Below are 21,486 nucleotides of genomic sequence, written 5' to 3'. Positions count from 1 at the left end.
CACATTTGTGTATGTTGCACATATAAACTAAAACAGCAAATTAGTGTTTATAGTGTATTTTTGGTTTACTTAATATAGTAGTGATCCATTTAAAATTTATTCTGGGACAAATAAAGGATGCTACCTTCAAAAAAAAGTTTGAATATCACTCCTCAAATTTAATTTTTAAGAGGAAAATAAGGTCCCATTTAGAAATGAGAAATACTTCAAAGGTTAATACTACTGTTCAGGACACATACAGAAAATAATTTAAACTAAGACCTAAGTAGTCATTTATTGACACAATAAGATGCTCTGTAAAAACTAAAAGCAGGCACTTCTAAGTTAGATAATTTTGCAATTCAAAAATGTTTTTCTAAAAGGCAAAATGAAAAATCTTAAAATTGAATTCTCCTAAAAAGATTAAGATAGTAAAATGCATGCAGTTTAAATTTATATACTGTTAACGTCATAAAAACTCAGAACTAGTAATAGTATTCTCCTTAATAGAATGTAGCATTTACTTGAGTTGCAATTTTTATTATTTCCTCATATCTGGCTCCTTCTTTTCTGCAAGTCACCACAAATTACCTTGTTGTAGAAGACAGCAATGGAACAGGGTAGGGTAGGACACAACATAACCTGAAACATCAAGGCACATTCAAATGAACAAATATTTCTGAATGTCTACACATGCTGACTTGTGAAAGGAGAAGGCATATGAACACAAGGGTATTAGGGAAGGATTCCAAGAGGAAATGTGACTCAAATTTTTAAGGGAAGTTAGGCAAGTAAACAATTTAAAAAAAAAAAAAAAAAAAAAAAAAGGTGTTTCAGGTAGAAAACTCATGCAGCAAACACATCTAATTCAGGTCACAGGTACATGTGGAGAACTATAAATCACTCAGTATTTCCAGAGAGCAAACTACTCAGTAAGGAAATGAGAAAGACAGAACAGTAGAGTTAGGCAAGAGTGAACCCAGGCCAAGGCTTTATGATCTGAGCTTTGCCCATCAGGAGATGAGAAGCATCTGAAATGTTTCAGTAACGAGAGTAGCTTGCAAATTCATACTAGCAAAATCTCTCATGGTGGCTATGGTGGCTCAATTAGAAACAAAAGATAGAAGTTGAGCTGAATTATTCAGAGAAGGAAAAACATTTTTAAACATTTAAACTGCATGCATTTGAACATATCTATCAAAACATTGAGAAATGATAAAAACATGTAAGTCAGTGCAAGAGTAATCTTTTAAATCATGAGGCATCATGACCCAGAGAGAGTATGTCTGTTAAAGAAACGCCTAACATATTTAGGGTGAAAGTACTAATAATTTTACAAACTAGGTCATTTCCAATGGAAAATCTATATCAAAAATCTGCAAACTATGGGTCAAGGCTGTAGTTTTATTGAAACACAGCCACACCAGTTCTGTTGCATACTGTCTGTGATTGCTTTGGTGTTAAAACAGCAGAGTTGAGTAATTGTGACAAAGACTGTGTAGACAGGCCATAAAGCCTAGTATTTATATCTGGTTCTTTACAGGAAAGAATTGCCAACTTTTAATATAAAAGAAGTTATCTTAGATCCAGGCAAAGAAAGGGCTTGAGTTACCTATTTAAAGTGAGAGTAAACTAAATGGCTTTTCAAGATCCCTTTCTCTTGTAACAAAATAGGTTTTTAGTATTCGAAAAGGGCAAGCATCGGCATTACTCATTAACATTATGTGATATGGTGAAATGATCACTAGGCTTAATTTTGAACTGTGGATAATGCTATCTGTAACAACTCCCAGGGTTTCTCTGAAGACTAAAGCTCTAGGATCATTTATTATAAAAGAAGAGTGACTTATTATTTTAAGGTTTTCAGTAAGTGTCTGTTATTACTAATATTAACCTAATTATACTAATAATATGCATTAGCAGGCCACATTTGCTGGAAGGGTTCTGGAATTTATAAATGTATTTGAAGTTTCATCTCATACCAATAAGAAGATCAAGAAACACACGGTCATAGTTGCATTTTCGAAGGCTGAGGAAACAACTCAGAACTCAGTAATTATAACAAACACATTAAGAAAATTTAAATCTAGAGTCCTCTCACTATATTCTAGAAGTGGAAATAATACTCAGTACTCAGAGGAGTCAAGTTGGTGAGTTTAACCAGTCCTGTTGTTTCTAAATAAGTTTTTTCAGTTTTGACTCTGGGACTACCTTGACAGCACTTGCTACATTATACCTTAGCAAGAACCAGTAGAATTTAACTTAAGTATTGAGCATTTAAGTAGAATTATGTTCCATAATTCCATAAAACAAAATGTCTGGTTCCCGGAAAACTGAATCATACTCTACTTTTCAAATGTATCACACATAATACTTGTTGCTAACAGAATTCAGGATTAAAAAAAAAAAAAAAAAAAAGAATCTAGATACTTTTGTCATTGATTCCATTATCTTTCTACACTTTCAATATGAGAAGAGTTCAGGTTTTTCAAAACCTGTAAAAGTAATCTATTTTTAGGTGGTATAGATATTAATCCTAAGGCAACAGCACTTAAAGCTGGTAATATTCTTACAATTTTCCTGTCTGCCAATGATTCAACCAATACAAAAGGTTTTTCCTGTTTTGATTTTTCAGAATATGAAGTATTACACTAAAAAAATCATCTATCATACAGACACTATAGAAGGCTTGGAAAAGACATTGTAATATAAAAGGTATGTTTTAAATTGTGTCTATACCTGAAATTCTATTAAAATTTAACAGTAAGAAAGTCAAAAAGGAGTGTACCTTTCAAAAAAAGCTTTAAGAGCTTTTGTTCACACACAAAAAAACAAAAAATTTTTGATCTTTTTAATTATACTTTGCCAAAAAATGTGGAATATTCCTCTGTCTATTCAATCTTAAGAAACAAACCACAAAGTTCCCTCTCTAATCTTCCCTATCTTAACAATCAGTCACCAAGTTTTACGAGACATAAAATTGGAGGTTTTACTTCTTTTCTCTCATTTATTTAAGCTTCAATCCTTAATGCCTTAATCCCTTAAATATATCTTGATTTCATTTTATTCACTCTCATTAAAACTACCTGTCTTTGTTTGGCCTGGTATAACAAAAACCATCAACCAGATGGCTTATTAACACCAGAAATTTATTTCTCACAGTTCTGGAAGCTTCAAGTACAAGATCAGAGTGCCAGCATCATCAGGTACTCATGAGGGCTCTTTTCCAGCCTGTAGACTGCCAGCTTTTCATTGTGTCCTCAGGGAGTGAGAACAAACTCTTTCTCCTCCTAAAATGGCATTAATCTCATTCATGAAGTCTCTACTCGCAAGATCTAATTACCTCCCAAAGGCCCCACCTCCTAATACCATCATTATGGGGGTTAAGGTTTCACCATATAAATGCAGTCCAACATACTAACCTAGTCCTCACCACCACCATTATTTCTTATACTATTGTACTGTAGTAGCCTCCCAACTAAATCAGGTGCCTCAAAGAATCTCTGCTTAATCTACTTCCTGTCCTTCATCCAGAACATATAAAATAGATATCTGATCACATCAATTATTACTAGGCAGTGCTGCTTTATAGACTGCAAACTTAGAAGGCCCAGCGCAAACTCAAACCTGTCAAAACCCGAGACTCAACACTTCACAACCTGCCATTCCTTCAGTTTCAGATGCGCTCAATGGCTCTTTCCATTTCCAACCACTCCATATGCTTCTTTGTTTATATAGAAACGCCATTCATCTCAATCCTTACAGAGCTGGACCCTGCTCAGTCTTCCAAATCTTGCCTTCCTCTCACATTCTTAAGAAGAATTCTCCAAGCTAAAATGCCTCTTTCTCAAGCACACCTGGCTAAAGTTCTCAAACCTCAGATGGTAGACAGAAGAGAAAGGGACCAGGGATTTTGTGAACTCCCAGTCACTAAAGCACTTCCCCGGTTAACTCTGGTCATTTTAAGTAAACTCATTATGAATCCTTATTTAAGGAAAGCCAGACCAACACAATTATTTCCTTAATATATAACTTGGAAAATTAGCTTATATACAATATTTCAGTGATCTAAAGTAAGATGCTGTTTTTTAAAAAAAATTGTATTATCATACAAGCTCCAGGTATGCCAAAGTATCTATCACACAGACGTTAAATCAGTATCACATGAATCCATATTAAGTAATCTATTAGGTAAGGGAGAGAATAAGATCATTCCCTTCCAAGTGCTAACTAGGTAGTATACACAAGTTTAAAATGAACTGGTAACAACAAACAGCATGAGCATTATTCACTATGAAGTCATTCTTAGATAGAGGGCTTGGATAGACATGAAAGGATAGATTCACTGATGAAAAAAATTCTTTAACAGGTATTAAGCAGGGAGAAAAAAATAATGAAACACAAAAAGGGAAGATTTAGACATAATCTGTAAAAATTAGACATAACAAAGAGGATAAATAAGAAATGAATACAAGCAAAAACATCAAAATAACCTGTAAATCCTGTGATAAGAATTAACACAGAAGGACTCAAAAATGGCTTAAAATATACCATACTATCTGCTTCATATTTAACATGACTATTATAACACGAATTATTCTACTAAACCTACACATTAAAATCATATAAAGAGCATATGAAAGCAAAAAGACTTCACAGCATGTCCTAGTATAGAAAATATTTTTAGAAAAAGCAGCCATTTAGGGCCAGGCGCAGGGGCTCACGCCTGTAATCCCAGCACTTCGGGAGGCCAAAGTGTGTGGATCACCTGAGGTCAGGAGTATGAGACCAGCCTGGCCAACATGGTGAAACCCTGTCTCTACTAAAAATACAAAAAATAACTGGGCGTGGTGGCGTGCACCTGTAATCCCAGATACTTGAGAAGCTGAGGCAGGAGAATTGCTTGCATCAGGAGGCAGAGGTTATGGTAAGCCAAAATTGAGCTAACTGCACTCCAGCCTGGGCAACAGGGTGAGACTTCGTCTCAGTGGGGGGAAGCAGCAGCAGCCATTCAGATGCCATCAAAGGCATCCCACTCTATTTAAATATAAGGATTTTGAACTAAAGCTCAAAAACATTAAGTAACTTGGACAGGTTAAGAGACATTTGTTATTTGAAGACCTAGTACTTGTACCTTAAATCTTAACTCTAGATTCAGTATCATAACCATGACCATTTTACAAGTTATAATTTCTAAATGAAGTAAAGCCCTTTTAATTATAATAACAAATTCAGGCTTGGCATATTTAAATTTTATTAATTTCATGTATTAATTACAAAATATAACCATTAACTTTCATAAATGATATTGAAAATATATGATCTGGCTTCATTTTTGTAAAGAAATAGCATACAAAAATTAAAGCTAACATCCAGTTCTATTACGTAAATAGAATTCAGTAGCTGTCCCCCACCCCCACCACAAAAAAAGTGAGAGAAATTGCCAGGCATCTTTTTAAAAAACTGAATGACCACATAAACTGTTTAAATTTCTTAGCTAGGGCTACAATCAATGTGAGGTGCCTAACAAAGTCTAATTTCATTTATTTTGCCTCCTGTGCATTTCATCTTAAATTTTATAAACTGATTAACTAGAATAACACGGGAAAATAAATTCACAAAGAATCTTGCCAATCTTGGTCATCTGACCAACTTAAGAAAACTATAGCAATACCAACTCTGTGATTAACCAAAAAAAATTTACTCATAAAACGGACAAAGTTCTCCAGTGTTTGTTTCATTCACATATTGCATCAGAATACCATTCTATCTGAAAATAACTTACTCATTAAAAGAATGAATACTAGAAAGGTGTGCCCTATGAGAATCATTCCTTTATACATCAGTGACATGTCCATCACAACAAATCTGAGATAGTTTCTATATCCCATAACACAAACTTTTCATTAACCATTTAGCCATAAACAAAGATCTCTTAAAACTTACAACAACACTGTCAATTCTTTCTATTCAACACTTCCTCGTAGAATGATTTCAACATTCCTCATCTTTGTGTTATGAATGAATCCATTCATGACCACAATAAGATAAAGATTCTAAAGGTATTTTTAACCAGTATGTATTTAGGTTTTCTTATTGATTTAGACAGGAAATACCCGAGACTTACTGCAAGAAAGAAAGCAGAAAACAAAAAATGTGTAGAATTTATACAAGTCATTGTATTTCTGGCACTGGAGCAGTGTACAACTTTGAAACAGAAAGTTTCATTATCTCTTAAGTGCCAACATAAAAATTCAGTATGTAACAAAGGTATAGTTTTTCTAACAAAAAAAAATATAAAAGAATCCATAACATAAGTCTATAGTAGCAGTAAGTTTGAGACAGGAAAGGAACAGGGATTTGGACTGGCCCTGCTCCTCAATCACTGGTTATTACACACACACACACACATATATATATATACACACACACACATACACACACTATTCATTTAAAATGTAAACTATCAGAAACCTGAAATACATTATAAAAAGTAAACCTAACATGGATGCAGTGAAAATTTAGTGAGATCTTTTGTTTGATATGAACTTGTGCCTTGAAGACACATTTTCTTAGTCTAGTAATAACCGTGTTAGTCTAGTAATAACCGGGTTAACAGAAGAACAAGCAGTTAAGTAAAAGATGACAAAGATATGCCTGGGATCTGGTATTAAATTTAACAATATCATCAATTTTTATAACAAATTCAGTAAGGCTTAATACCCTCTATGAAGCTGAAGTACAAAGCCATTAGTACACAGAAGGAATCATTATTCTTTTTTAATTAATTTACTTTAGGTACATACTGTATCTGGCATTTCTCCCCATGATATCCCTCCCAACCCTCCCCACCTCCCGCTGTCTCTCCCCTATCCACCCCCCAACTGCCCCCATGTGTGATGCTCCTCTCCCTGAGTCTACATGTTCTCATTGTTCAACACCCACCTGTGAGTGAGAACATGTGGTGTTTGGCTTTCTGTTGTGTCAGTTTGCTGAGAATGATGGTTTCCAGATTCATCCAACTCCCTACTAAGGACACTAAATCGTCATTTTTTATTAAGAAGAAATATTAAACACATATATGTGTGTGTATTTTTACTTTTTCCATGCTATTACTGAGCACATTCATGAGAATATAAAAGTAACAAGTATACAGGATACATTGTAATACACTAGATTGATTCAATTCCTGGCCCTGCCACTGGTGAGCTTTGGAAACTTCTGGAAACAATTTACATCTGTGACAGTTTCTCCAGATGTGAAAATATCAACTGTAAATGGCGACCTTTTTTCTTTAATTTGCTGACATTTTCAAATATTAAATATTTTCAAGTATTTCAAAATTTATTTATTGTGATCTGTCAAAAAACTATTCCTTAAGAACTAGAACTCGATACTTTTGAAGGTTATGTTTCTCACACTATTAAAATTTATCTTGGTAGTTTATGCTTTTAGCTAAAGTAAATTCATGAGATTTTTAACTCTCATAAAACATCAATAAAATCATTGTCTATACAAGCAGAGAAAAGCAGAGCTCTCATGTAATTAGATAATTACAATAAAATATTTGCTATGGAAAATGTGATTGTTTAATCAAGTGAAATTAAAGAGTTTGCTTTATATTTTGAACTTGGATTTGTTACCAATTTCTTCCCACACTTAACAATTAAACACTTATTTGGTACCTATTATGTGAACTTGCTTTTTTTTTTTAAAGCTTTAAATAAGAAAATAATTGTCCACTATTTTATCTGATAGTAACATAGGATATTTTGAGAAAAATTTACCAGAACCCAATATATAAGTAGCCTTATTGTCCTTTTTGGATGCAGGAAGGTATTTTTTGTGGTTTTACAGTTGGTTTTACGTAATACTGCTAAAAAAAACACATACAGTTAGTTTTGTCTCTTGAAATCTCCTTTCTCCATCACTGGTTAAATACAGCTCTCTGATCACTAGCTTAAAACCAAGGAATTCAACCTACAGTTAAGATTCTTACTACATACAAATCTTGTTAAATGTTTGTAAAAATCTACTTTTTTAAAGTGATTTTTACATAAGAAATTTTATGAATTTATCTTTTTAGTATTTCAATACATTTACTATATTACTTCACTTCTCTAGGCATTTTTTCATCAGTACTTAATAAACAAAAACACGTAGAGTAGAAAACAGAGAACTGGCTATGTCCCGTGTTCACGTCTTGTGTGACAGGTCCCAAACAAACAAACTTTTAATCTTTTTAGAGATATAATCTGACAGAGGTGGTAGCAATACTACACATACCCATAAATACAAGGAACAGAGGGCTAACAATCACTCCAGTCAAATCAGGGCAAAAACGAAGCTCCTTGACAATAGAGTATAAACTAAGCATTTAGAGAAATCACATATAAAAAAAAGTTTCAAACATAATCTGATCCAATTTTATTTTTACAAAAGAAAGTGTGGTTTGAGGCATTAGATTTTTCTTGTTAAGACATAAAGGATCTAAACTTGCAAAATCCTTTATGCTGACCAGTCTCTAATAAAAAATAATATTTTCACCCAAGTACAGAGTATTCTCCTAGTATAAGGTGTGTTTGTTATCAGGCTATGCATTTCTAAAAGCTCACAGTTAAAAGATTTCATAGAATCATAAATGTCATACTAACATACACAGATTCATTAAGAACAGAACATTTATAATATGACCCACCCAACAATTTCAGGCCACCTAACATTGAAATCTATTTTACCTCAAGTGATCAATATTACCAGTCTCTAAAGAGTATGGTTTGGCTTTCTGTCCCCACCCAAATCTCACCATGAATTGTAATTCCTATACGTCGAAGAAGGGACCTGTAAGCCTCATATGTCAAGGGAGGGAGGGGATTGGATCATGGGGGTGGTTTGCCCCGTGCTGTTCTCATGACAGTGAGCTCTCATGAGATATAATGGTTTTATGAGTGTTTAGAAGTTCCTCCGTCATTCTTCTCTCACCTGTCACCTTTGGAAGAAGGTGCCTGCTTCCCCTTCCACCATGATTTTAAGTTTCCTGAAGACTTACCAGCCATGCAGAACTGAATTAGAATTAAACCTCCTTTGTTTATAGGTTGCCCTCTCTAGGGTATTACCTTTATAGCAGTGTGAAAACAGGCTAATAGACTAGATGATGGTAAAAATGTGTAGAATTCTGATAGTTCAATATAATTACAAAATAAAGTTACATCTACCAAAACATAAATATTTTATTAAGGTGGTCAAATACTAGCAGAGTCCTTAAATCATGCTAAATACTATAAAAATGAGAACTTCCTGAAAGAAGACTATTTAAAACATATAAAAATAAATGAGAGTGATGACCAAAGAGATGCTCAAAAAATATTTCTAATATCAGAGGATAAATAATATTTTTGGAAATGTACAAGTACCCCAAAAATATTTTTGCAGAAATAACCACCCGAAGGCTGGGCGATGTGGCCACATCTGTAATCGTAACACTTTGGGAGGCCAAGGTGGAAAGAGTGCTTGAGCTCAGGAGTTCAAGACCAGTCTGGGCAGCATAGCAAGACCTCATTCTACTAAAAATTTAAAAAATTAGCCAGGAATGGTGGTGCGTACCTGTACTCCCAGCTACTTGGGAGACGAGGAAGGAGGATCACTTGAGCCTGTGAGGCAGAGGATGCATTGAGTTATGATCATACCACTGTACTCCAGCCTAAGTAATAGAGTGAGATCCTGTCTCAGTCAGATAATAACCACTTCGAATGAAGCATATCACAACATATGATTTATATGTCCACAAGACTTACAAAAAGCTTAACTTTGCAAACATACCCTAAAGGATTTTTAAGAATATGACTATTTTAATAAATATCTTAGTTCTTTTTAAAACAAAGTCATTTTTTTTTTCCGTTCTTCTTGGTGAAAGTTGTTTCCTTCTAAAAGTGGATCTTAGAATAGTAGCCTCTTACTTGTGTCAGTTTATCTTAGCTTAACAAAAACTTTCCACATTAATTTCTAGCCCATTTCACTTTTCATAAGAGCCAAAAAATTGATCTTCATGTAGTCAAGACCTCTGCAAAATCTAAAATAAAATGTAATTATGCTAGATACCAACATACCAAGAACCAAGCACCATTAGCCATTCATTCACTCCTTAACTTCTTCCAAGAGAAATAACATGGATGAGGTTCAAAGTTACAAGTCCCTTTAGAATATCTACTGAATGACATAACAGGGAACTCCAAAGTATTTTTATATACTTGAGAATGTAAGGGACACTGGAGGTTTCATCAGTATTGTGGCATGAAACAAATTTCTACCACTTAAACCTAACCCAATGTTGTTTTTGCCAAATGCCCACCTAAGTTGACATTCAGCCTCATTTTTCTTTAAATATCTGTTCTTGTAGAGTAAAATGTGGTGACATTGCAAAGTGACAACCTTAACTAGTCTATTGGAAAACCTCATAAATGGCCAATAACCACAATTTTACTTTGCATGTGACTCATTCCTGCTAAGCCTTCCACTCTTCAGATGGACTGAAATTGGAAGTTGACAACCCTTGCATAAGAAAAAGAACCACTGTAAACCACTGTACATCTCAGCCAAGACAAAACAGGCCTTTAAACATTTACAATGCATGCATGCAATATCTGTGGAATCACATAACTCAAAAATCAAAATGGACATATTTTTCTATGACTTTGATGTCATTTTGTAATGTATTTTCTGATGAATAAAAGCTACTTGTTTAGGGAAGCAAGTGATCACACTCCTTTTGAAAGTTCTTTTCATAATTTAAAGTTAACAAAAGTCTTATTTATAAAAAAATAAAAATAAAAAGCTTGTGCTAAGACATCTTTCTTGATTTAATCTTCCAAAAAAGTTAATTCAGACAGAATGAAAGAGAATGCTATAGCCTCTGAAGTGCCTGGTATGTAATTTTCCAATTACAAACATGTGTATACATATCTGCATATGAATTTGCACATGCAAACACTATGTATGTATGTGTATTAATAGTTTTTCCTCTTACTAATGAGTAAACTGTGATGCATCTAGATTTATGTCTTTTATTTTATAATTATCATATTTTTAATGCATCTATTAAGTTGGTATGCATTTGAAATGTTCTGCCCGATTTTCATTAATAGGAAAACTGAAATTGCTTTCTGGCCATTTTTGGTGAAAGTGGTATCAGAAGAAAAAACGATGAAGCCTGATCAGTCATATTCACAGTCATTGACAGGACAATTTAAATACTCAGACATTATTCACTCACCTCTCCATCCAAGATGCCAGCATTACTTACAATACCCTTTCTAATTATTTGCTCCATGCTATGGATACAGATTCTAGATATAAACTAGTTACACTTTTTTCTATTAAATTAATAATGCTCATAATAATAACATCACGCTAAGTCTGCCTATGCAATGGGAAAGTAACAGGCATACCTCAAAAATATTGGGAGTTTGGCTCCAGGCTGCTGAAGCTAGTAAGGCAAATTTCTCAATAAAGTGAGTCACATGAAATTTTTTATTTCTAGTGGCACAAAAAGTCATATTTACATTATACTATTGTTCATTAAGTGTACAGTAGCATAACTAAAAAATGTACATATCTTAAATTAAAATGGTATATTGCTAAAAATCCTAATTACCATCTAATCCTTCAGTGAATTCTAATCTTCCTCCTGGTGTAATGACTGCTGACTGTTCAGGGTGGTGGTAGCCAAAGGTTGGTTGGATATAGCAATTTCTTAAAATAAGACAACAACATATTCAACGCCTAGAGTGATCCTTCTTTTCACAAAAATTTCTCTGCAGTATGCGATGCTGTTTGATAGCATTTGACCCACAACAGAACTGCTTTCAAAATCGGACATAATCTTCTCAAACTCTGCCACTGCTTTATCAACTAAGTTTATATAATATTCTAAATGCTTTATTGTCATTTAAACATTTATTAGATTCCATCTCAAGGAACCACTTTCTCTTTGTTCATCTATAAGAAGCAACTCCTTATCCATCTACGTTTTATGAGATTAGAACAATTCAGTCTATCTTCAGACTCCACTTCTATTCTCTTGCTATTGCTACCACATCAGCAGTTACTTCCTCTGGTGAAGTCACATGCCTCCAAGTCTTCCATGAGGGTTGGAATCAAGTCTTCAAAACTCCTGTTAACATTAGACCCCCTATGAATCATGAATGTACCTAATGGCAACTAGCAGGGTGAATCCTTTCCAGAAGGTTTTCAATTTACTTTGCACTGATCCATCACAGGAATCTATCTAGGACAGTGATAGCCTTACACCAGGTATTTCTTCAAAAATGAGAAGTGAAAATCTAAATGACTCCTTGATTTATGAGCTGATGAATAAATGTTGTGTTAGCAGACAAAAACAACATTCATCTTCTTATACATCTCCATCAGAGATCTTGGGTAACTAGGTACATTACCAATAAGCAGTTTTTTTGAAAAGTATTTTGAAGGAATCTTTGTTTTTGAGCATTAAGTCTCAAAAGTGGTCTTAAAATATTCAGTAAACCATGCTGTAAACAGATGTGCTGTCATTCAGGTTTTGTTCTATTTACAGCGCACAGACAGAGAATAGAATTAGCATAATTCTTAAGGGTCCTAGGATTTTGAGAATGGTCAGTGAGCAACTGCCTTCAACTTAAAGTCACTAGCTGCATTAGCTCCTAAGAAGTGTCAGTGTATTATTTGAGGCCAGGCATTGACTTCTCCTCTCTGTCCATAAAAGCCCCCATACTGGCATGATCTTCGAGTAGAAGTGTCTCATCTACATTGAAAAATCTGTCATTGCTTTTTTTCCGCGCGGTGCATTCTGGGGAGCTAGGTCGAGCCCGCTGCTACCGCCGTCGCCTGAGGGAAACGAGAAGAGGCCGCGACCGGGGACAAAACTGCGGAGTCGCCACCGGAGAGAAGTCGACTTCTTAGCAGCAGCCGCCGCCAGAGAGGCCCGCCCACCCGTTCGCCCGTCCCCCTGCCCCGTTCACAATGCAGCCTGCTTCTGCAAAGTGGTACGATCGAAGGGACTATATCTTCATTGAATTTTGTGTTGAAGACAGTAAGGATGTTAATGTAAATTTTGAAAAATCCAAACTTACATTCAGTTGTCTTGGAGGAAGTGATAATTTTAAGCATTTAAATGAAATTTACCTTTTTCACTGTATTGATCCAAATGATTCCAAGCATAAAAGAACGGACAGATCAATTTTATGTTGTTTACGAAAAGGAGAATCTGGCCAGTCATGGCCAAGGTTAACAAAAGAAAGGGCAAAGCTTAATTGGCTTAGTGTGGACTTCAATAATTGGAAAGACTGGGAAGACCATTCAGATGAGGACATGTCTAATTTTGATCGTTTTTCTGAGATGATGAACAACATGGGTGGTGATGAGGATGTAGATTTACCAGAAGTAGATGGAGCAGATGATGATTCACAAGACAGTGATGATGAAAAAATGCCAGATCTGGAGTAAGGAATATTGTCATCACCTGGATTTTGAGAAATAACTTCTCTGCAAGATTTCATAATTGAGAGAATTGCTGAGTTGATAGCTCTAAAGGCAGATGCTGTATTTGCCTACTTTAACCCATTTTTCAACCTGTTTGTTTTTTAAAAGGCTTCGTAAGGGTTGATATGTACCATTGTTTGGGGCAATTTTAAGTCAGCTAAGGCAATAACCTTATGCATGAACATTTCCCAGACTTTCATGAAGCTTTGAGGTCCTAGGCAATTGATGCAGCAGTTATGATAAAAACATTTCGCCTAAGTCTCCTTTTCCTCATAACATAGATACTGACATGATAGGAAGCTTAGGGAAAGAAAATTAGAGTATAGAACATGGATTCAAAAGTGGCTGGAACAAATTGGCTGACACCTTACTGGTGGTAACCTGCTCTTCCTCTAGTGTTACCCTTCAGGGTTGTTCCACTAAAGTTTATTTTTCAAAAAAAAAAAAAAAAAAAAATGTACTTCACATTATTCTATGTAAGTGATCACTTGTCAATGTTCCAGGTGTATCTTAGCTAAAACTACAGAATGCCCTAACTTAGATGGTTTTTGAAGCCTATACATTTGGTATTGTTTGACCCTTAAGCTTTTACATCTCTTAGCATGGAGGACGAAGAAAGCTGTACATTGTTGCTTGAAAGTCTGTACATTTAGACCAGATTTGTATTTGCACTGTCAGTATGGCAAATGAGTGAAAAACGTTTAATACACTATTGGATTTTTTATTTCTTTTAATTCAGCTTATACAAGGGCTGAAAACCTCAATTTATGTTCATGACAGTGGGGATTTTTTTAAATGTCTACATTCTTTCTAATAAACTGTTGGAAGACTTAAAAAAAAAAAAAAGAAAGAAAAATCTGTCATTTAGCACTGCTATGTTCATCAATTATCTCAGCTAGCTCTTCTGGATAATGTGGTGCAGCCTCAACATCAGCACTTGCCGTTTCATCTTCCGTTTTTCTGTTATAAAGACAATTCTTTCTTTAAACCACATGAATAAGCTTCTGCTAGCTTCAAACTCTTCTGGAACTTCTTCACTTTCCACAGTCTTCACAGAATTGAAGGGAATTAGGCCTTGCTCTGTAGGCCTTGTAGCTTTTGACTGAAAGTGACGGACACAGGACTATTCCTTTCACTTCAACATGTAGGGGTCATTGTAGGGTTATTAATTGACCTGATTTCAATATTGTTGTATTTCAGCACATAGTGAGTATCAAAGGTAAGGAGAGAGAGATAAGGAAACAGCTAGTCAGAAGAGCAATCAGAATATACACATGTATCAGTTAAGCCTGCCATCTTATACAGATGTGATTTGCAGTGCTCCAACACAGTAATAGTAATATCAAAGATCACTGATCATAGACGACCACAGCAGAGACTGTAATGATGAAAAATTTAAAAATATTGTGAGAATTACCAAGATGTGATAGAGACATGAGCTGAGCATACACTGTTGGAAAAATGTACCAATACACTTGCTAGACACAGGCTTGCCACAAAACTTCAATTTGTAAAACATGTATCTTCAGAGTGCAAGAAACTGAAGTATACCTGCATTCAAGTATTATAAAAGGATAATGTCCCAATATAAAATAAACATTTTACAATATTTTAGCATATAGACTTTTAATTCACTACACTGGATGGCCTCATCAGCATATCTGGGAACATTGAAAAATGAGATCTCCAAGTGAGTAAATGTGGAGAGAGGAATAAAAGGCCAAACACAGAACTCTGAACTTACCTCTATCCTACAGAGCCTCAAAGGCTTCCAACAATGGATATATTCCATATTGTTCCTAAAAAGCTCAACGGAAGCATCTGTGTTGTATGAAGATCAATTACATAAGAACCTTGGGTTTCAATAAACACATGCAACTATGAAAGTTACCTTTATGGTATATGACCAAATAAAGAGGCCACTGAATTAATAATATCTCCCAGTTTGTTGGAGATGCTAACTTGTTACTAGTTGCATTACTCAGTCAAGTTATTTATATTCCAAATTATCTCATTATTATTAACCTTACCTGAAAAGAATTACATTCCCACACCATGGGATGGGCCTGAGCTTTAGAAACTTGGCAGTTGCTAAGCTTTTCAGAGAATTTCATGTCTGAAACCCCTTCACACAGGGAAATGCTACTAACTATAGATTCTGCTCCTCAGCCAATTTAGAGGGCTTTGGGCTCTGATTCTGTTCCTTCCCAACTTTACTCTCTGATAGTTCCCTCTGCTATATAGTTTAACATGCTAATCAAATAAATTCTGCACTAAACATATACTTTTAGATTGTCATGGAAAAATCTCTCCAAAATTTTCATAGGCCATTCTTCTAGGAATTCTTTTTTATTTGCTGTTTGTTCTACTTTTGCTTTCAGTGGAACACAGAAAATGAAACAACCCAAGAACCAGTTTTCTTCTACTAGGTTTTTTTCCTCACATTAACAACTGGAATGCTTCCCTAATAGTATTCTGATAATATGTTAAATAAAACTATTTTATACTGTCCAAACAACCAGTTGACTTAAGCTGAATACTTTGCCATTTTTTGTGCAGGAAAAAAAAAAAAAAAAAAAAAGAAACTGGCTGCTGGGTTGAAAAAGATTTCCAAACCTGTTAATTCAACCAAATGATTGCAATAATGAAGGCATTCAGTCATAGAAGTCATAGCAAGAGAGTAAGCAGAGGAATCCACAAAGAAGAGTTTCTTTTGAGTTTCAGTTAATGCTCTCAATTGGATCAAGTTTTTAAAAATACATACATTAGTTACAAAGAAGGAAGCATAAATTTCAGAAAATCTGCATTAATTTCACTTACTGAAACAACAACAACAGGATATAAAATGGAAAGATTACTTTCTTCAAGCATGCTCAGTAACTTCTGGGTTTCTTGAAAGTCAGAAGTCATAACCTGAAAGACCAGAAAATTAAAAGGATATCAGAAGACATTTTTAAATGACTTAAAATTCAAGGAAAAAAATGAAGAGATTCTGCATAACATTCAAAATATTTATCAAGCTTAGTTTTCAATTTATAAATAATTTTAAAGGATACCCATAAAGTTATGCATGTCAAAATTTCATCTACCAATTAAGTCAAACCTTTGTCTTTCTTATTATCTACTTTAGATCAGATACAAAACAGAAAACTGACAATATTGTCCAAAGTATCACTGTTCTCATTATGGGATTTAGCTTGTTAAAAGTATTATTCCTCTTTCAAAGATAAAAATCTCCAAAAACATGTAAGACAACTCATCAAAATCTCATATACAAATATTTAAGAATCAAATTAGTTCTCTTCCACTTTACATTTGCTCATATCCTCAAGTGCTTCGAATCACTCGAATTGACTTACATTCACACAAACAAAATTGTAGCACTGATCTAGGATGATTTGCTGAAGATCTCTGCCAGCATGACACAGAGCCTCAGAAGTGACTTTTACATGCTAGTAGGAAAAAAACAGAAATGAATTCACAAATTAGAAAGACCAAACATAAACATCTTTGTTACAAAGAATCACATAATTGCTAGAGGAGAGGCACATAAAGCCAAGGATCATAAATTTTTAAAAAAGTAATACAAGCTGAAGTTCATCAGGTTATCGAGAAGTCATTTGAACTAGACTATGAATAATGTATGTTTTAGCTAACAAGGGTACAGAAAATTGTTTCAGATAGGAAAAAAATTGTAGACACACACAGATTATATTCTGGAACACGCTAGTAGTCTGGTTTATCTTATACAAATAAATATTGAAGAACATGTTAAAGGACTAAAAGGGAAAGGTTGCAGGGATAATTACAGGCACCCAGAGGCATATTAAATAACAGTTTTTATTCAAGGAATAGACTTCACTAAACCTGAAATAACCAGAAGTGGGGAAGGAGTAAGAAATCATCACAACAATATAAGTGAGAGAAGACTTAAACTCATAGACTATCCTTAAAAAAAACTGTCAGAGCTCACTACAAGTAGTCCCAGATTAGATTTAGAAAAGAATACATATTATACAAACTTTCCTTAAAAGATTTTTATTCCATATAACTTAATATTCTAATTAGCTTGTTTCAGGATTTTTCTATGATAATAATATGAACAACAACTTAAGGATTTCTAGACAAGGAATCTGTGATATCCTTGCTATATTAATTCCATAGGAAATCACATTTCACTGATTCGTACTGGTATTACATTTAGAATGCTTTACATTTTATAGTTCTAAAAATAATACAATGCTGTTCCTCAGTTGAACATCAAACTCTGTAACTCTGTACATTATCTACTTAGTAGCTTAATTTGCTATGATTTTGACAAAATACTGGAGAATAAGAGAAAGGTTTCAAGGTCTTAGCTTTGCTCTCAAAATTAGCTACTAAATTTTAAAAATTTTAGTTCAGTTTAAAATTTTTATTGAGCAAAATAATATTGAGCTATTAATAAAAAAGCCAAAAGGCCATAGTCGTCAACAATATGTTAATATTACAATAAAAAAGAAACTAGTATCCATTCTGCAATAATAAGTTTGATCAAGGGGTAACATCTAGATATTACAGGGGGACAATTTTTCAAAAGTCTCTCATATATTCAAACATTTTCTAAGGCATTAACAGCTAACTTGTTCGATGCTTTCTTTGCAAGGATGTTTGCACAAATTGCAAACATAGAGATATTTCCTCCTAAAACAGGTTTTCCACTAAGATGGGAACATCATTCTCCCTGGATTAAGCTTACATGGCATTTCAGAGCAATACTTCTCTATTAAGGAGCAGATGGGCTGGTTTGCCTATACAAGGCCAGGGTTTTCTACTATCAAGCTTCTTTTTAAAGAACCCCACTGCCTAGCAACAACTAACCCTATTTGTATTTCTCCATGGAAATTGGAATTCCGAAAAAAAAAAAAAAAAAAAAAAACGAGCGCTACATTTTTGTTCTTGCTACTGCTATGGTTGTAATAAATGGTCTTTTCTCTGACCCTGTAGTCTCAGGTCTTCCACCAACTTCTATGATACTGTGTCAGGTTGAGTTACTTGCATGAAAGTAGGGTATAGTGTTACATCCTGCCAAATTTCTGACTTGACAGATATGAAGTAAGGCAACCGTATCATCAGATCTTAAATTCAACAAAGATGGACAACTGAATTCTGAATTCAGAAAAAAAAAAATCTTACTTTAAAATTTCCTTCTGCATATAGAGAATGAGAACATAAGAGAGATTCTGATTACGTTTTTTTAGTATTAAAGTGTTAAATTTCTTTAGGACAGAGTTTGAGATCTTTGAGGGTAGAAACATTTATGTTTTTACCATTAGCAAATACTTAGTTGTTAAAAAAAAAAAAAAATTATAAAACTATGCCACCAGTTCTTTTTTTTTTTTTTTTTGAGACGGAGTTTCGCTCTTGTTACCCAGGCTGGAGTGCAATGGCGCGATCTTGGCTCACCGCAACCTCCGCCTCCCGGGTTCAGGCAATTCTCCTGCCTCAGCCTCCTGAGTAGCTGGGATTACAGGCACACACCACCACGCCCAGCTAATTTTTTGTAGTTTTTAGTAGAGACGGGGTTTCACCGTGTTGACCAGGATGGTCTCGATCTCTTGACCTCGTGATCCACCCGCCTCGGCCTCCCAAACTGCTGGTATTACAGGCTTGAGCCACCACGCCCGGCCAACCACCAGTTCTTTTAAAAGAAAAACATCCTGTGTCAAGAAAATAGTGTATGTTCTTAAAATGAACAATGTGGGAAAGTTCTTTAAAAACTCATCAAAAAATACTACATAGAGGTAATAACTCTGAAAGTTAAGTATCATTTCAACAATTCTCTACCAATAATATATGTAGTAAGCAGGAAAGACAAATGAAGGGAAAGACTAAAAGTATGAATGTTCTATTAAAATGGAATAATATGCATGTCATTTAAGTTATGTAATTTTAGCGAATGAAAACCAAATGTCGTAAAACCAAAAGTATTGCTAAACTTCAGATAATTCATTTCCAGGAAGTTTACTTTCTACAGGTTAAGAAAAGATGCTATGGGCAGGATAAAGACACTGCCCTCTTAATGACACCTTTCTAAGTCAGTATTCACTGACTTCCTTCTGTAAGAGGAGATAGCACACTTTTAAGTTCTGCCCACAGCTGAGGTCTGGTCTATCGTGTGGTTTTAAATCTAAAAGGTTTATTAGATTCTTACTCTATTTTGTGGCCATAATGGACATAATTTAGACATAATCTATCCATCTTCAAGGAAAGTGAGTTAACAAAATATCCCCAATTCTAAATTTTTCTTCTTAATTCACTGTATTATTAGATAACTATGTGCAAGTACTTGCTTGTTTTGGAGTATTTTTTTTTTTTTTTTTTTTACGAAAGCCTTAACATTTTTACATTCCTTGAGTTTTTGCTTCTTTAAGAATAGTTTATCTAGAGATAAAAATTTGGTTTATACTTTCCCTCACAGATTTGCAATCACTGTGCCACTATCTTTAAATATTACTTGTTTGCCTTTTTTTTTTTCTTGAGATGGAGCCTCACTGTGTTGCCCAGGCTGGAATGCAATGGCACAATCTTGGCTCACGACAACCTCTGCCTCCCTGTTCAAGCGATTCTGCCTCAGCCTCCCGAGTAGATGGGAATAGAGGCCTGCACCATCATACCTGGATATATTTTTATATTTTTAGTAGAAACAGGGTTTCATCATATTGGTCAGGCTGGTCGTAAACTCCTGACCTCCTGATCCAGCCGCCTCAGCCCCCCAAAGTACTGGGATTACAGGCGTGAGCCACTGCGTCCAGCCTTCCTTCTGCTTCTTATACTTCATTTGTCATTCAGCCATTCACCATTCATTTTCTTAGATTTCAATGTCAGGCAGTTTTTTCTCCATCCGTCCACCACCCTTCCAAGTACTCACAGTTGTTACATTTGAGGTTTTTTCTTTTAGTCTTATCACCAGAGGAAAATGTGGCTGGTGGTGATACTCTTGGATTTCACCTTCATTATCTCCAATGCTTGTAGATAATGCTTCATTATATTTGGGGTGAATATTGTAGACATGTAAGAGGTCAGACTATCCTAAGTTTTGCTTATTTACGGATTTTGCATCTATGTCTTCCTCAATTATTCTTCTTCATGGAGAATTTCCAAATCAAGCACAGTAAGTTTTATTCCCAACTGTTATTTCTCAGCTTTTCCTGAAAATACGCCCTTTAGGTCGAAAAGAATTACTTCAAAGAAACTTTCTTATAGCTGTCTGAAGAATTTGATTTTCTACTTAATATCTGAAAACTGTCCACACATTGGCTGCCTTAATCATCTAAACACCCAGTCTATTTTAGCTATCATTTATTTTTTTTATTGGAATATGGTACAATTATCTCAACTTTTCCCTGAGTTATCTGACTTCTTATATTGTTTCTCTAAGAGACTAAATAGTTCTGTAATAGTGCTGTTCTCATATTAATTTTGTTCCCTATTCAATTACTGTTAGTCTGTTACAATGTTGTGTTTTGAATTTTTAACCTTCTTGAATTCAGATTCTCACTGAGTTCTACAGAACATAAAGGTGTAATTTGGAGGAAGGAAGAGGTCTCAGGTTTACTACTACTTACTTATGTGCATTATAATTTTTTTTTAAGTACGAATTGTACCTTTCCTGGTTATTTTCTTCGAGTTAGAGTGTTAAAACAAAATCAGGCACTGATAGTTTTCTCTGTCTCTATGAGATGCCACAGGAAATTGACACATTTTCTACTCTTGAAGGATTCTCCTTGGCCCTCATTTCAGCCCCTCAATCTGCTTATAAGTTAAAAATAAAAAAATTATCTTAATGAATCAACTTTTGCCCTCATTACAAGGTCTGGGAGATCCATGTGCAGCGTTTAGAACATATTAGCCAGATTGTAATCTGCACTTACTTTCATGACTGTTACTTTAAAAAATGTATGCATTAAGTGGGGCCTCTCACATTTGTTTGGT

At 34.5% G+C, this 21,486-nt stretch overlaps 2 protein-coding genes across 14 annotated transcripts in view; one reads left to right on the top strand and one right to left on the bottom strand.

Annotated features, from left to right (window-relative positions):
• CRPPA (CDP-L-ribitol pyrophosphorylase A) overlaps nucleotides 1–21,486 on the bottom strand; it is a 331,189-nt gene that overhangs the window by 149,164 nt on the left and 160,539 nt on the right. For all 12 annotated transcript variants that reach the window (XR_004271443.1, XR_004271445.1, XR_004271444.1 and 9 more), the window contains 2 exons: nucleotides 16,872–16,964; nucleotides 16,333–16,425 (listed from right to left, as the gene is read on the bottom strand). Coding sequence is in view for 9 of the 12 variants with exons in the window: in XM_032286714.1 (XP_032142605.1) it covers nucleotides 16,333–16,425; nucleotides 16,872–16,964 (186 nt within the window). In the remaining 3 variants the exon portion in view is untranslated. The remainder of the gene's footprint in view (nucleotides 1–16,332; nucleotides 16,426–16,871; nucleotides 16,965–21,486) is intronic.
• Nucleotides 12,805–14,358, top strand: LOC116557255 (prostaglandin E synthase 3). 2 transcript variants are annotated; one of them, XM_032286726.1, is made up of 2 exons: nucleotides 12,808–13,368; nucleotides 13,432–14,358. In XM_032286726.1, exons 1-2 carry the CDS (start codon nucleotides 12,994–12,996, stop codon nucleotides 13,474–13,476), a joined length of 420 nt encoding a protein of 139 aa, XP_032142617.1. In that variant the 5' UTR covers nucleotides 12,808–12,993; the 3' UTR covers nucleotides 13,477–14,358. The 2 variants fall into 2 exon arrangements, with proteins under 2 accessions (XP_032142616.1, XP_032142617.1); XM_032286725.1 differs by having other exon boundaries at nucleotides 12,805–14,358.

Source organism: Sapajus apella, unplaced genomic scaffold, assembly GCF_009761245.1.
Source record: "Sapajus apella isolate SASKATOON/1434 unplaced genomic scaffold, GSC_monkey_1.0 scaffold19, whole genome shotgun sequence".
In the NCBI taxonomy this organism is placed as follows: domain Eukaryota; kingdom Metazoa; phylum Chordata; class Mammalia; order Primates; family Cebidae; genus Sapajus; species Sapajus apella.
The sequence above is the reverse complement of the archived record's forward strand: the minus strand, read 5'-3'. Positions and strand labels throughout refer to the sequence as shown.